A 17908-nucleotide genomic window follows, 5' to 3' on the forward strand; every position below is an offset into this window, starting at 1 on the left:
AACATAATTTAAAAGTCTCAGAATTAATCTAATACGAGGACCTAATTATACCAACAAACCCGGGGCCGCATTACAGAAATGTCCTTAGTCTAAAATCCTATTTTATCTCAGTTTAGGATGACATTTAGGGTTATTGGTATCATAGAAACAGGTCTCTTGACTGCATTTAGGATAAATAAAGCTTAACTTAGGATACAAATTTAGCTAGTACAGAATCTGAAACATTTCCACGTTCTTAATTCAAAATGACTGCCCAAAATGGCTGCACAGCTGTATGACGGTGACACTGAAGATGGGGAACAACATGAGCACAATAATATGATTCAAATGCCACTCAAACAGAAACTGTTGGAGAAGATAACACTGTTGTTGTGCTGTTGGAGAGGCTAACACTGAATTTAACCCCTTAGCTTAAAAATTCCTGGACCGTGTATTAACGGGTATATATCCTCTCATCCACCAACAAGATTAATGCTTCAGACATGTCAAAGCTTAAACTGAACGTCCATCTCTTCTTGTCATGTGTTACTCATGGATACAGGCAGTTTCAGGTAGACTAAAGAAACACATACAGATGACAGAACAAGCACCAACTGAATATTTAAAATGTAGAAATCCAGTTAGGATTAGGATAAGATACAAGGTCTGAGATAGGATAGGACAGCTATGAGTTTAGGAATCACTTCTGTAAAAGGAAGGTTTTTCCTATCTTTGAAACTTTAGATAGGACAAGCCGCCCGGATGTTTTTGTAACGGGGCCCCTGGTCTCTGAAGGAATGTTTTGTCTTTTAAGTCTGGCCATCTCTAATCCAACTGCTGGATGTACATTAAAGCTGAGCTGCGTGATCTTGACTGTAGACCCTTCTCACAAAGACAAGAGCCCCTAACCCTGCTGCAATCCACTTCACACACACAACACAGCCAGACAATACATTTTTAATTTTGGATCATGAGCACTTTGAAATGTGACTTACCTTGGCCTTGACTAGCCTCTTGGCAGTCTTAATCTTGGCCTCGCAGAAAGCCCCTCTGTACTTGGCACTCACATCCGTCCCTACCGTCAAGTAGGGGGGCTCCTCCAGAGTCTGAGGGGGGGGGGGAGACAAAACAAAAAAAGAGTGAATTCAAAGCCTTTTTTTATATATAGCTTACTGACACAGGTGTATTCTCGCAGCAAAGCCAGGAGGACAGGCATACAAGCTTCACATAGTCCAGGCCAGCTAGGCAAAAAACCCACCCGGCTCTGTGATTCATCCATGGAAAACGCATACCATCTGCTCTGGGTATTGGAAAACAAGCCACTGAGGGAGCAAACAAAAAAGGCCACTTCACTCCTGCTTAGATGACTACAAATAAGATGCTACCCGAAACATAGCACCATCTTGTGTCATTGTTTGATGTTTATCAAATCTCCCCAAACCACCCCATCCCCCCATCCCAAGAACAGATTTGCGGAGGGTAGAGTACACAGAGAAAATAGACTCTGAGGGCAGACGGTGTTTGTGGTTAGTGTAGTGTAGAGATGGATTTACTGAGGCTGTTTCACTAGGGTTGGAGGAAAGACCTAACCTAACACTGGTATATTTAGTCATCTTTTTAGAATAAGACCTAAAGTGGGCCACACTTCCTGATGACAGGTCACATCAGGACCAACTGCAACATGTATGCACGGCAGGTTTTAACTACAACGTGCAAAACTGCAAATGTGTTTTATTCAAGCAGTGCACTGAACAACATCTTATTTGCTGAATGAAGTGTACTCATGCTCAGTGGATAAGATCACTAACAATTTTACATCACGTTAGCTACTGAAAGAAATATGTGTCCGTTCATGTAGCACTCTCTCCAAACACCTTATGCATATTACATCTCATACAAGACTCATGAAGATATGTAAACTCAACAAGTTTTTTCTTTCATTTTTGTCCTATTATAATGACACTTTGATAAAAACATCTTGTGCACACATCTCATGGGCTGTGTCTACAGCTGTTCACTGTTCCCATGACGAGGGCAAAGAGTGCACAGGTTGTCATTCAAACTAAAAACTACTAAGCCTGAACCCGAACCAGCTGCTGTTATCCTCCATGACGCATACTTGTGCCATAACCAAACCACTTTTAAGAGTGAAAACGTCCAAGTCAACATATGTGAATCTTGTAACTGTTTGCAGGTTAACGATTTTTTTTTTCTATTGCCCACACTGATCTGCTCCTTGCAAGATGTTTTGTGACCAAGTCAGATCCTTTTTCCGTGGAGTGGTTTCTACTGTATTGCACATGAGCAAAAACCTTGAGAGGCATGGAAAAAAGAAACAGCTTTTATGGAGGAGTTCCACATTGATAGAGTGCTTAAGCAGAAGTGAGCACAGCAGCTTTGAGGGGGGAAAAAAAACTAAGAAAAACAGCTGCTCTGCCTCTATTTCAGCTTTGCAGGTGCACCACGCTTCTTAAGAGCTAGCATTGATTCAACACTGTGTTTGAACTTGTGTATTTTGTTCAATCTAGAGACAGAAGCTCTCAAAATGCTGCTCATATCTTCCTGCTACAACCAGTTCACGCTGACACTCCTCTCTCTGTGGATACTAAGCATACTGGAGACTTAAGAACATCATGTAGTCTACATCAGACATAGCTGTGCAACTGTATTATGCAAGATAATAAAACATGAATAATCACTCAGGATTTGAACTTGGCAGATTTTCAATATCAAATGACTCAGATCAGTATCTGGGTCACATAAACATGATCAGAACCTCCCTAATTGGAGTAATCAGCGAGCTGCTAATGATGCTGTATGAAATATGACAGGTGAAACAGCAATACGATTAAAAATCTGTTCTGCAACAAATGAGCATATGGGTTTCATATCCCTCATTAAGTTACTTGTGACCTGAGGCTTGATTCTACATTATCTTATCTGACCGAGAAATAAAACAAGTACAGACTATGGGCAACGGACTCAAACAACAAAAATAATTTATTAGACATTAACAGAGGTGGAGATCACCTGTGGTGGCAGAGTGGTTATTATCTGAAGAGAAAACACTCCCTTTTCCATTAATCAAACCGGTGTTGCATTAACATACCTCTCAGTCAAGTAAACATGCAGAGCAACCAGTGTTTGGCTCTCGTGCAAATGAGATGTGCTCTAATTGATTAGGTTAAAAGTAGATATAGTAGTCATTACTAAAAATAATTACGGAGCCTTGCCAACTGTAACATATAAGTAGTCAGGGTTCTCCCCAGACGGTGGAACAACGGCGCTGCGCCGCTATAGGGCTAGGTCAGCGCCGCTATACTCAACAATGTTAGCTGCTTTATAGCGGGTGTTTGTGGGCTGCTGCGGTTGACGGTGACGAGCGTCCGTCCGTCCGTCCCCCGGTTGACGGCAGCGACGAGCCCCCGGCTGACGGCGATGAACGATCGAGCATCTCCGACACCCCCCCCCCCCCCCCCCCCCCCGACTGACAGTGACGAGCGCCCGCACCCCCCCCCCCCCCCCGACTGACGGTGCGCCACTATACTAAAAATTTCTGGGGAGAACCCTGGTAGTGTTTCACATAGTATTGTATCTTGTGCTCGAAAGACACTTTGCATACCAGACTCTCACTGATGAGGTTCTCTGTTCTCTGTTCTCTGCAGAAATAATGAAGATGTATAACTATGATGCAAAACTACAATAAAAAGAATATAACTGCTAAAGTACCTAATTAGCTTTTAACTGTTAAACTTAAATTGCCACCTATTTTGAGTATCAATTACTGCAGTGGTTCAAGACATACAAGACTCTCACCCAGGAGACAGGGTGAGACGGGCTGTTATTTTTTACACAAAGCTCACTTTTTATTATCCATTTCTCTGTAGTTTGATGTTGCTACTTGTTAACTGTATGCAACATGGTTAAAGTTAAAGGTACACTATGTAATCTATGTAACACTCAACTATCTAAAAACTCAAACTGGCTGCTCACAGAAAAAAAAAAAGCCAGAAACATGTTTGTTAGCAGATGGACAAATTACATTGTCTGTGTTAAGAGGGCCATGAGCCCATCACAGTCAGGCCACGACTAGATGCCTCTTCTCCAGCGTCTCTGGGATTCTGACAGATGGGATTCAGGGGCAGAGTCCAGAGCACTTCAGCCTCCCCAACTCTCAGATAAACACCTCATTAGTCTTTAGTGCAGTCTGGCCTCAGGACCAGCTGCCCTTGCCAACACCAGGTTAACATGACGAGGGAGCCATTTCCACCCGCTAACCAACGCTCTTGTCAGTCACGGCTGCAACTCAGAAGCTGGGCTGCTGCTGTGTACTGTTCAAGCTCCTCTGTTATACTAATGCTTGTCTCCCTCTGCTTCCCCAGCTCTAAGCCTGTTCCCTTCGTCTTCCTCTTCTTAGAGGCAGAGTCCTGCTACTGAGTCAGAGAGGGCGGCCTGACAGCTGTGGCTGCCAAACCTCCACAACTTAACAAGGCAGGGGTGACAACACACTACTGAGGCCAGATTTACATTTGTCATGCTCACATGCCAAGACAAACAGAGAACAGTGTGTTGTTTCCACTGATCATGCCCCACCTTCCAGCATTCAGCTACAACTATGAAAGAAAATTCCATTCCTCGGATTAGATTGTCATTTAGCCTTCAGCTGTCTAGAGAAAAACACCGACTCCTTTTTTTTCATCATTCCTGCCAGCGCTAAAAGACAGACAATGTTTCCCCTGCTCATGAGATCAACCAATCAAGATGACTAAGCTCAGAGAGGCGGAATTCCTGTGCCTTCGGGAGGTGTTAAACATCCTCTCACCAACTTAAAATAAGCTAAAACGCCACGCCACCTAACAAGAGGTGCTCTCATCTGAGATTCCGTCATGAAAAGAGCAGGGCGGTATTCATCATGAGCCTCAAGCACCTCTACAGCATGCAAAAGTCAATGTAATGGTAATAGCGGTGGTACAATCAAGACAAGCTCTTTGGCTATTCGCGTAGTGCTACTGATGTGGAAAATATTCTCCAGGAACACGTGCTTGATTAATCATGAAAAAATGTGACTTGACATGGGGTGACAGAACACACCTGCAGCTGGCATAGAAAGAAACAAACCTGTAAAGAGTTGTACCATAACTTTGCTTATAGGGGCACTATGTAGTTTTGGAGAAGAAATTCAAACTCAGAAATATTTATCTTTTTTCCTTTACTGAATAAACAAGCTGTTCTCAGATGAGAACAAGGTCCCCAGAACACTGTTTGAAGCTAGAAAGGTGGCAGGGTCTGGCAAATATGAACACAGTAAAACAGTATGGAATTGTGTTTCAGTTTGTTTATTTCATTTGATCAGTCATGAATCTCTTCGGATTAAAATGTCATCCCCATAAATTATGTAGTGCACCTTTAATTACACCACATGAGAGAAAAAATAGCCTCATACAGGTAGTAATTATAAGGATGATCGACTTGGATATCAGTCAAATGAGCCGAGATATCACCATTAGATAACAAACTAATTTTATTCATGCCATAAAAGCTTTTTTCCCTCCATAAAGGAGCCATTTAAAAACAAACCCCAGAGGTGATGGTGCACTTGTGTTGACAGTCATAAAGTGACTCTGTCCTGGCTGTTGAACCACACAGTACTGATTTTCTAGTGTGATCCGAGCCTTTCTATTCAGGGGACAACACAGGCAAACGCAGCTACATTAAGTCAGGGCTTTGAAATCATTCCAGCTTCACTAAAAAAAACAAAACACACTAGACTAGAGTGACAGTGGCAGCAGCAGAATGAGATCGGTTTCTGCTCAATAAAGACTCAAGTCATGAAAAATTAAACAGCCAACTCCACAGAGCGCCGGTTGAAAATAAGCTGCTGTTGCTGCTTATGGTGCATTTCTTGGAAAGTCTGAGTGACTAAAGCATTTTTACTTTACAACTCAGTAAAAAAAAGAAATGCCTGGAAGTTATCAAAGGTAAATCTGCAAAAAAAACAACTTATGGCACTGTTGTGGGGTGACTGGTGTAATCTGTAATTTACTTTGGTGTATGGCCTAACTTTATATCAGTCATTCGGGGGTGGCTTAAGGAAGCCCTGGTCATTTTTTAAACAGACCACTGGAATTAATTATAACAGGTACAAGTAATATATTACAGTACTTGTAGAAAGGTGCCAAATACAAGTATCTCTTTTCCATAAAAACATTAGTACCATGGTGAGTCAATCATTTTAAAATGTTTGTTAGGTCCAAAATTCAGTTTCTAACAAGGTTTGTTGTCCAATCATATAACACCATTGTATTTCATTGGGGTGGGAAAAATTTCAGATTCTTCAATGCATCGCGACTCCCACCAGATTGATTATGTCTTGATGCAGATAAGTTAATTCGGAATTTTAAAACTGAAATTAGTTTGCCCGCTGCAGAGTGCTACAGAAAGCGCCTGCTGATTCTCTGCTGTACAGGCATGTGCACCGAACACACATGTGCGATTTGTATATGGTTGGGCAGCGACAAAATGGCTGCAATGGCTAGCACCAAGCCCATAAGACCAACACCGACTTCTTTGAAAGCTACTGTATGGCAGCATTTTGAGTTCCATGAAGCCGAGGGGAGAATTACAAAGTTACACAGTTCAGTTTGTAAGGTGTGTGGAACTCAACTTAAATACTTCGGCAACACAACTAATTTGAGAAACCACCTTGCCACCCAGAATTGAGAGAGAAGCAGCGACCTGTTGCAAATGCCAGCCAGAGAACGATCGAGCAAGCGGTGGCACAGCTTTAACCAAACTCTGAGAGAGTGAAGCGGATTACCAAATCCATTGCAAGTTTTATTGCATTGGCTTTAAGACCGTATTCAGTTGTGGAGAACGTGGGTTTTTTGGCCGATGTTGTTCACTCTAGAGCCAAGATACAAAATACCATCTCGATGTCACTTCACTGACACAGCCAAACCGACACTCTACAGTAGCCCCTTTTAGATAGAAAAGGCGGCACATTTGCTGCAAGGTAAAGGCGGCAATGTGCTGCCTTGTCTTTCTAAAAGGGAGGCGTAATATTCCTCCTTTCCCAAAAGCAGTAGCAACATATTTTAGTAGGCATAAATATGTGACGTGACGTGAAGCACGGAGTTGGGCACTGAACAGTGACAACAAATTTGTCTTCAAAATAAGAGCTTTACATTGCACCCCATTGGAGTTTAGAACTGGGTTCTTAGCGGGGGGCTTTAATTTGAAAGTAGTGTCTGTTCGTAGCTTGCCACTACAACAACAAGCGGACACAACCAAACAGCTACAGAGACCGAGGAGACGCTAGCATCTCCTGGATCTCAGCGGCTTTCCAGTTGCTCATTTTGACATCCGCAGAAGTGATGAAGTGACTGCTGTGATCAGCGGTTTCCTGGTTTTAAAACTCCCTGGCACAACTGTGCAGGTCATCGACACCTCCGACCATCTCACGCAATTGCCAGCACATTGACTTCTTGGATTCAAATAGCAATGAAGGCGGAAATAAGTGTACCCTCCGAGGCGTCAAACTGGCGGACCAAAACAGACCCCCAATTTACCGCCTTCAGTCTAAATCCGCGGGCATAGCCACAAAAAGGACAGCCGATTGGCGGCTTGCTGCCCTGTCTAAAAACGGCTAATGGCTGGATTCTACAGTATGCATCCAGCATACTGTAGTGCTCTAACAACAGTTGTGTTGGAACGTGAATGCAAAGGTAGAGGGAGCTTGAATATCTCGTTTAGTGGCTGAATATCATCAATAACACCTTTAAACGTACTTCACTTTAGTATTCATGTTATCTAACTTTATACCTCTCCTTTCCTGCATTTCACAGGCACATGTTGTGCTTTTATTCCACTTTATTCCAATTATTTCAACGCTATGACTATTACTTACTAAATGCTAAATGTTTTCAATTACTGTGGCAAATTAAACTTTGGATGGTGCAATGCATGCGATTTCACCGACTCTGTGGTGAGAGTCTCATGTACTAATAAAACTAATATTGGAGTAAGTTATCCTGCCCTGACAGGTACAAGACAGGTTATGAGAGATGTTGATCAAGTGCAGTGTATACAGACCTAAGAAGAAAACTTTGTTGGCATCGAAGGTGAAAACACTTGTGTGAATGGTCTGTAAGGGTGTCCAAGCACAGATTATACATACAAAATATGTATAAAATCACTACAATTTGCTCTACCTGGACCAGCTGCAAGACATATCAAATGTAAATATTAATATAAAATATAACATGCATAACGAGTACTTTTACTTTTAATACTGCAGTGCTCCCTCCTGTTATACGGATTAGGCACAGCACACAAGACATTTGAATTTAAAATCAATGTGGAAGGCATCAAAACTAACTAAATAATTTTTTCCATATCTAATAGTTGTTGTAAGTTCCCAGAGGACTTCTTTTTATCATTAAGCTTTTTGCATGTTGCTTATTTATCAACTGCTCTAGCATTTCCCGGTTTTTGTACACATATCTAATAATGATCCAAAGTGATATGAAATTAAATCAAAAATTATAAAATGTTCTCAGGGTAGGACCCCTAACACCTCCACACTTAGGTCTTCCAAAAAACTTGAAAAAACTGGATATCTCAAGTACACTGAATAATGCTTTTTTCACCACTTTAACTCAAAGATGATGCAGAGATGATATAGGAGCAGATAAAATTAACAGTGAATACATGGTTGAAATTATAGGCAAACCTTGATGTCACCTTTTTCTGACTGTCTCCCATCATCATCATCATCATCGCTCCACCAAATCAGTAACCAAGTGTGAGGGTGCATCATCTAATTGTTTCTTGTGAATCTCCAGTTCAAGCATCTGGAGGCCTGATTACATTACCATGTGGGATTTCCACTTTAAATCAGATAGTCAGTTTGTGTCTTGTTTTCCCACCAACAATTTAGCTCGCTCCCACTGCAGTTCTTAAATTTAAAGAAAACTTTTTAGGGTCATTACATCGCCATCAACCCAGGAATTATTCCATATTCTGTGACTCTAAGAGCCAAAATTAAACATGTTATTGTTATAATTGATGCGTCACTATTGTATGTCTGCGATTTTTTTGGTGTTAACAGAATTACATAACAGTTAAATGTCTAAGTGAAATCATGTGAACTTAATTGCAGCGTAACAAATCAATGATTTCATTTTGAGAGTTACAATATATTGATGTCTCTATAAATCAACGCTTTTTGAACCTACTGTTCAGGTGGTACGCAGCGTTACAGAAAATTAGAAACAATAGTTTTTGACCCATTATATTGTGCTGTAATGAATAGGCTGGTAAGCCGAACAAAGGAACATGCAAGAGGCATGCAGGAAAGAATTAAGCTCACTCCCAGCCAAGCTCACACGTACAATAATCCTGCAGTGAATCACCTCTTTGTCCAAACCAGAGTGACCACAATTCCAGTGACTGGTTGTTCAACAGGAGTTGCCTTGGCAATACCATGGCTGCTTCAAACAGCAAAAAAATAACACTCTTAATACCTTTTGCTTACGAATATATTACCCCAAATTTAGAGCAGTCCAGCAAATACACTCCTCCTCCAGCATCACATACAATTTAAACCAGCGACAGAACTTTTAATAAACTCTGCATTTAAATAAATGTATAAACAAATCACTGCTGATTATACTCTTAAGGCAACCCTGATAATTTACCAAACATATGGACTCAAAACAATGGCCAACTCCAAAACGCAAATACCCTATTTTTGCAAAGTCCTTCCGAATGAATCGTAGCAATCAGTGCGTTTACATGACACACAAGAAAACCGAATTACTGTGTTAGGCTGACTATGATCGGATCTTTAAGATGCATGTATACACCTTAGTCTGACTAAAATCGGACCGGATCGGATTTCTCATAGTCGAATTAAAGCACCCAGATTATTCGATTGATAGTCGCATTACTCCTGCATGTATACGTTCCATCAGATCGGATCGGATTTTGCATTTTGCGCAGGTGCGAGATTTTTTCCCTGGGGCCGTGAGCCAGAAGTAGATGGACGGCGGCGGCAGCGTCTTTCCTCCGAAATCACCGCAATAAGAACGCCAGTGTGCATCTAGTTTGTGTAATTATCATGTACATCATATACGAAATGTACAAAGATATAACTTCGTCTCGCTCTTCGTATGCCATCTTTCTTGAATGCCGAGGCAGCTGGTGACGTAAAGAGGTCAGCCGGAGGCGTTTCTGTTACCACTAGTTGAAATAGGTACAGCGCCACCTAGCGTACCAGGGTATGACATGCTTCGGCCCAATAATCCGATTTTCTCACCGGCATGTATACTCGGATAATTGCAGTTGTCTGGTTGAGTAGCATAGTCGAACTATGGCTGTAATCCGACTAAGCTGTGCATGTAAACGCACTGAGTGAGGGCTCAGTGGGGGTTTCAGTGCTTGTACTTGGTTCCCAGGCAGGGATTTCCTCAACTACAGCAGTCTGGTGCACCTGGCCTGCTAAAGGCCTTGTCCCAAATGCTCAAGTATATTCACATCACGATGGTGACAAATGCGGTTAACTTGTCTAAATGCAGGAAAAACTAAACATTTCACTCTCACAGCAGCGTGGCAGTTTTCTTACTAAGCGCTTCAATCAAAAGATGTCTGAACGGTTATTGTTTGACACATGAGAGCAACACTGAACTGCCTGCTACAGTTAAAGGAGTAATCTAGCGATTTAGTATTGTGCTTCCATAAAGTTGGGTGACTCACAAGAGTCAGACTGAAATCAGAGTGGTCAAAATTGAAGCAGCCTTGTGCCTCTAGCAAAGGTCAAGCTTTAAAAAGACTAAATCTTACATTTCCCATAAGGCAACTGAATACAGCCCCACCAATGCCCCCACATGAAACCTTGTCTTTTTTAAGAGATTATGATGTAGAAAAAGATGCTATACCACCATAATAATAATAAAGATTATTGTTAAACTGAAAAATCTCCAGCATCTGTTAGCCTACATATATTTGTCACAAGTGTTAGATAACTACATTTGACTGATCATTGCAAAACATTTGTGTTCACTGGCCGATACATCAATATCAGCCCCAAAGTATCAGTCAGGCTCTCCAACTCAATAGTGTATTTTACTGGACTGGTCCGATCTTCTAAATGCCTCTCAAGCCCAAGCAAAGGCAACCCCAATGACATCATCTGGGTTCTGTTTTCCTCCTGAGCAGCGCTACCCAAAAACTTTAACCTTGGAGGGCAAAGACTGAAAATGAACGGTGGGCCACGGGCTAAAAGCAAACGCCTGTTGTATTTTATTGTACTATGAGGATACAAAAATGGTATTATGATCCAAAGTCCCTTTAACTGACTTATGTCCTGCAAAGTGAATGTCTCTGCCTGCCATGTGCTGATTATGAAAAAGAATATTTATGACAATTAATGAGCATTTTAACCTCACCAAAAAAAAAAACATTATATGTTATAATTTTAAATATACAATTTGTGATGTGCAGTAAATTACTGACCCAATATTGGGAGATTTATATTATGTGCTACATAACGGTAGCCAATAATATGCAGCTAAATGTGTGCATTGACTGAAGAAGTGCAGCATCTAAACCCTCCAACATAGTAGCTGGCAGCATGCTTGTTGAAAGTTTTTTTTTTTGTTGTTTTTTTTACAATTTAGAATAGGACAACACAGATGTAATGTGCCATACATGTTCCACAAGGGTACAAAGTGGAGGGATAAAGTCTACAAGTTTTCACTTTAACAATCTTATTAAAGCTATGGTTTATTACAGGGGTACTCAAATACAAATCTTAAAGGGCCACAAAGATTTTTTTCAATAACTCAAAGGTCCATGTATTGAGGTCGGTCAGGCCACATGCAATAATACTGTAATATTCAAAACAAAATGTCCTTTTCATTCTAAACAACAAAATACGAACTAAAATAAAATGTAATTTCCATTTTAACATAAATTAAAATACATAGTTGAATATTTCCTCTTTTTGTTTGCCTTCAAACATTATGTCCATCAGTTCATCATGCATTATTTTATTTCATTGTGACATAGATGTGACAAGCATCCTGCTTGCAGCTTGATATGACGATTTCAGTGCATTTATTGGTGTTGTGCTTATCGCTGAATTTTGAGGAAATGTCTCTTCAAAATTCCTATGCTTCGTCATAATGCCGTTTCAAATTGGAAATCTTCATCACAGCTTCTCCTGGCATATTGTAACGCCCCTTGTGGACTGTGGCGCAATGACTCTTGGGTATTCTGTTGGTGTTGGTGTAATTATGGTTCGTGAATGTGTTTGTGAATAAGATGATATGTAAGATGGTTGTGGGTTAATTAACGTCATTTGTTCTTTGATTAAATGGTGTTGAGTTTTAACAAGGATGATAAAAATTTTGGCACCGTGAGTGAAAGGGTGTTTGCTGGGAGAAACTCCCCGTCCGTTACAATGTGTGAGTGTGTTTGAAAATGCATGATGAGATGGAGTAGAATTAGTTAAACTACGTCTGGCCTTTGTTACCGCTGCACTGTCAGATACGTGGGGCTTGTCCTGTCAGAGGGAGAATGAATGCAAATTTTAAATCCCTATTTTTCTGAGTCGCGGATTTTCACTGTTCACTTTGTAATAGCAATTTACTTGGAAACACGCCATTTTCAATCTGTTACCACCGGCAAAATGTGAATACGCTAACTGCTCCGAAAACGAAAGTGAAAGTGAAAAGTTGCGCTCGCAGCGGTGAGTGGCCCAGCTGTCTCTGTATCGTTGGCATGGAGACAAGTCCCGGTACACACGTGCTGACCCAACCAAAACACATGGTGAAGGAATAAAAGTTCGGGGGCCACAAACAGGAGGCCGGCGGGCCGGATGCGGCCCGGGGGCCGCCTATTGAGGACCGCTGGTTTATTATAATGGGGAATAAAAGACATTGTGGTTGTTGACTGTCTTAGCACAGTTACATGCATGTAGACTACAGAATTAAGTTATTAATGAAATGAAGGAGAGGACGGATGGCATGGACATTGTGAGACAGTGCTTCAATCTGAAATGAAATAATTAATAATAGCCTGGATTGCTGGTATTACTGCTTCAGACGTTTTTATTGCATCTTGTCTAGGTTACCGAGGTCACTGACAAAGTGCAATGGCTGAATAAATCAACTAGAATATTTCTGTTCGAGCAAGGACTTCTTGATTCAAGTTTGAGCAAGGGCATTAACATGATCTTTGCGGATTAAATCCATTAAGAATTGTAAAAAATCTCATAATAATAGTTAAGAATTATCTAACACATCCACTTTTATGATGTCTAATGTTAGGAGTTTCGTTCAGCACATAGTGTTTTAGCAGTGAGTGTAGTCGATAAAATAAAGGCTGCAGACCATAAGCCAAAGTGACATGAAATGCTAAATGAACATAATGAAAAGTTGTCTTCGTTACAGAGCAATTTACTGTTGAGGCACTGAGCAGATGCTCCTACTATAGAGAGAGCAGTAAAATAAGTGAGCGCTCCACGAGCATCAATAGAGCCAGATGACTCAGAGCACTATGAAAACAACAAATGCTACAACATTAAACGATATAGTTCACTGTTAAAACATCACTCCTGTCAGAAGTTATGAAAATAACCATGTGTAAGCATAATAATCGCCTAATAAAAGCCTATTGCTATCCAGCTGGAGAGAATAATGACTGCAAAATGGGCATGAGCACGGACGGCAACAGTTAGATGACTGTTCGGTTCATATATTAAGCTTTATTCAAGTAGGCACTTGTAGGAAATTGAGCGGCAGAACTAGCCCAAGAAGTGATTTAGGTGCTAACCCCTTTTGTTTCAACATCATCTGTGCTTGGATGCTCTCTTTTCACTGGGATGCACTTCCAGTCATGACAATCAGAAATCCACTGTTTTCCTCTGACATTAACAATTCATTATATAACCTCAAATCATCATGCAGCTCAGGTCAGCATTACTTGTAATGGGACAAGTGCAGACAACACACATGGCAAAGCTTTGGATCAGAAAAAAAAAAAAGATATCCTCTCACAGTTTTGACAAACATGTAATGAATAATGCAGACAAATGCATTGGCAGCTATTTGCAAATTGCCGGATGCTTTAGGTTACATTTTAATTGGATAATCTGGTCATCTGCTAAGGTGTCTGTTTGCGGGTGGTGGTATAGCTTGATTAACCACAATAAGCACAACACCATTAGGGCCAAAGTGACAGACTACAAATCACCATGAGAGCAGTCTATGCTCTGATACTACTCTTTCACTAACAGAGCTTGTCAAAGTGCTCACACCTTCTACTTTCTTTACTCTTTTCCCACGATGCGGTTACGTGCTCCAAATGAAAATGTAACTAAATATGCAGACGCTTGCTTAAGTTATTGTACGACACACCAATTAATTTAAAAGGGAAACACCTCTGCTGGTTGCGACTCCATGCATGACAACAAATGACAAGTTAAGACACAACAGCCTGCAGGCATAACAACGGCCTCACATGTGAAAAGATTAGAAGAAAAGATTAAATAAGCTCTCATCACATCCTAGTTCCCAAACAATGACAGTTGTGGCATTTAAAAATTGAATAGAGCCTGAGAAAACAATGCCAGAGCTTTTGAATATTTTGTAAATTTAACAGCTCATTTATTCTGTTATTCATGTATTATTATGCACCAATAGCTTGAAGATGTATTTAGGTTAGACACTATCTATGAAGGCTGTTTTTAAAGCTGAAATTCACATGTATCACTACATGTTTGGGCCCTACCTCTGCATGTAATTGCATAACAAAGCACAGCATCACAATACCAGATCCCAATTTGTGTTTGCAAATGCAGCTGAAGCCACTTAAAACTCAATATCATGCTTATCAAATAAATGTATTGCACTGGCCCATGTCCAAGGCACTTGCCTCCCTGTGTTTGAACAAGACCAGAATTGACATTTAGTAAAAAGTTAAGCCAGGGCCTTATTCATGAGAAGGAGAGAGTAAAATATATATATTACATTTAACACTTCATGTTTGATTTGCTTGCTGAAGGCATGTTTAATCAGGAGTTAAATGGGACCGCGCTCAGAGCTGGTGATGCCGGAGTAGTATAGTGATTTAACTGAGTTTCCCCCCATGGCATTCAACACCACATGCAAGAGGAATAAATGAATGAACCTACCTTCATCTTTCTATGAGTCCTCTAGGTGACCAGTGTAACGAATCCGGGGCTGAAAACAGAGGTTGAAGAAGCTGTTAGTCATTACAGACAGTGCCAACTTCCGTCTGCCACAACAAGACACGGCTATGTTATGATGACATCACTTCTCCTGCTACACTGCTGGATGCCATGTAGAAGCTGGGCGGCAGACACACACACTTTAGAGAAACACATCGTCTGCACATGAAACCTCCTTGCAGGGCTTGTGGGATTCATTCTGCGCTGAGGCTGTAATTGATTCGAGGAGAAGAAGAAGGGGCGAAAAAAAGGAAAGTTAAAGGATCCTTCGCTTTCATAATCCCAACTAATGCAACGGGCTAATGGTATGCGTGCTCGATCTCTGGAGCCACATTCCCAAAAATATCTGTGTTGCAAAGTAAACCGTGGCAGGCTGATCACTCTCATTCGCAGAGCCCCTTAAAGCCGTTTATGTAATGCCCAGTGCGCTGTAGTCAGCCAGCAAGCAAGCAGCAGTCAGCAGCTCGGCTTGTGGCTGCGAAGGGGCGAGCAAACGCAAAAGTAAAGAGGCGACTTCCTCCTTCGGTCCACGCAGCAAAATGCACGGATAATAGAGTGGTTTAGGATGAAGTGATGGGTACAGTGAACGCCGCACGGTGCTCGGCTCTTTGAGTACGTCAGCGTGGTGTGCCCGCTGTCTGCACTGCACTGACTATACCAACACTACAGCAGAGGATGACGCCATTTCTGTAGCTGACAGTCTGCTCAAAAAAAAAGGGGGAGAACACTTGAGCGCACAAACACTGGAAATTGCGGGAAACGGTGGTCGCGATTCACCTGCCCCCCTCCCCGTTACAGCCATTTCTCTCTCGGAGGCGAATCTCGTGGTTTTTCCACAAATACAGCTGCCCCGACACCGTTCATTTTCGATTTCGCTTCCTCTCCCCCTTGTCTCGGCACGCTGCTCTCTGCGGAGAGTCCACTCGACAGCGAAAATAGAGCGATAATAACACCGCTCATGGGCCGGCAAAGCACGGCCACCGAACCAGAACCTTTAGAGAAATGTCACGTCGGAAGCCGTGTCGCAATAACAGCGTCAAGTTGAACAAAGTGAGCCCGAGCCGTGCAGCCCCCCTTTTAAAAGTCACTTTGTTTCTTCGCCAAATGCTCTCCGTGTCGACTGCTCTTGCGTTTTCGCTGACTGTTCACGGAGTAACGTCGCTTCTGACAAAGAAATAAGTCGACGGGAACGGTTCGCAACAAGGTCAAGCCCGAGGAAGACCCGTGAGGCTGCAACACCGCGTTAATATCGACAACGTTTTATTGTTATAACAGGAGCCAAGGTCGCAGCCCTCATTTGAGGCTCCTCTCGGTCGCGGTGAATGATCACGGAGGATACAATGTCATCCGCCCCAGACAATTTGCTAGACCAGCCGCTGCAAGTGAGTGATTGACCACCACCAGCAATAATGCACACAAACACAGACACACACACAAACACACACACACACAAACACAGCCAGAGCCCCGTCTGTCTTTTCTCTTATCCTAAACCCCACTACTGTGATTAACTAAAGCGTCGAGCCCATTTAAACCCCCTGCCCCGTCAGTTTGTTAGCGGGGATGTTGCCAGCTACGGAAATTTCGCAAAAGACTGGTCACGCACACACACACATACAAGTCCTCTCTGGGAAAATAGTCCACCTCGCATCTGGTAAAAGAGCCTCAACTGATCAAACGATGAGCTCCTTGGTACAAGGTAGCTCATCTGGTCCAGCATACACTGGTCCAAGTCGACCGGGAGAAAGCGAACGACACTGTTGGCACAAAAGAAAAGCCTGACAATGCATTTTACCTGTTAAATTACACCGCTCGGTCGCTGGTCGAACAATCACATCCTGCAGCCATGTCAAGCGTAAACAGGTCGCCGATGGTTTCGTGTATTATCACTTTTGACGGCTATCAGGGAGCACCATGACAGGCGCTGCTCGACGACAACCTCTCCGAGGATTCCTCCGCTCAACAACACAACACTCCGGCGCCTGTCCAGCAGGCTCGAAACTATTCAACCCCGGAGTAGCATAACCTTTCACTGTGCTCATCAGCTTAATTTGGCTGGCTACGGCATAACTTTGTTATCGAGCTGAGCAAGTTTTTTTCTGTATTCTCGGCCAACAGCTTTTTTTAGTCCCGTCGCCTAATTCATTCATTCCATAAAGCCCCCATAAACACATCCCAGCATTAGTTAACAAGTTAGCTAACGTCAAGGTTGGCTTGGTAGCAGCAGGGAAGCAAGCTAGTAAAATGTTCAAAATAGCGATGGCTTTGCCGAACAAAAGCAGGCTTACCTATGCCGTCAAGTTGAGAAACACTCCTATTTTTCGACGAAAGTGTATTAGTAATCCATAGGAACATTTAAGTGAAAAATCTGACAGGTTTTAGCGTCGTCCGTTGGCCCCCAGTTGATGTTGGATGCGGATGGGTAAAAGTCGTTTTCGCAGAGCGCTGCTGTTTGCCTTGTTGAGTAGCTCCTCTAGCCTAGCTCTCTCTGTGATCCTCTCCCCCGCCTCCTGAGAATGATTGACGGGCATTCTAATCCCGCCTCTCTCCAAAGCGCGCCCGCCTATTGGATGCCACAGTGACGGGTGACGCCTTAGCAGCACATGATTGGCTGATGCAAGAGAAAAATATCCATGGTAAGGTGTAAGAAGTAATCCTACTGGGTGGCGCTCACAA

At 42.2% G+C, this 17908-nt stretch overlaps 1 protein-coding gene across 1 annotated transcript in view; it reads right to left on the reverse strand.

Annotated features, from left to right (window-relative positions):
* The window catches only part of arid4b (AT-rich interaction domain 4B), a 48989-nt gene extending 31248 nt beyond the window's left edge, over window positions 1-17741 (reverse strand). The window contains exons 1-3 of the mRNA XM_030442858.1: window positions 17521-17741; window positions 15176-15224; window positions 975-1085 (exon numbers count right to left, since the gene is read on the reverse strand). Coding sequence (XP_030298718.1) covers window positions 975-1085; window positions 15176-15181 — 117 coding nt within the window. The 5' untranslated portion in view covers window positions 15182-15224; window positions 17521-17741. The remainder of the gene's footprint in view (window positions 1-974; window positions 1086-15175; window positions 15225-17520) is intronic.
* Between the last annotated feature and the right edge of the window lie 167 nt (window positions 17742-17908).

This window comes from Sparus aurata, chromosome 15 (genome assembly GCF_900880675.1).
Source record: "Sparus aurata chromosome 15, fSpaAur1.1, whole genome shotgun sequence".
Classification (NCBI taxonomy): Eukaryota; Metazoa; Chordata; class Actinopteri; order Spariformes; family Sparidae; genus Sparus; species Sparus aurata.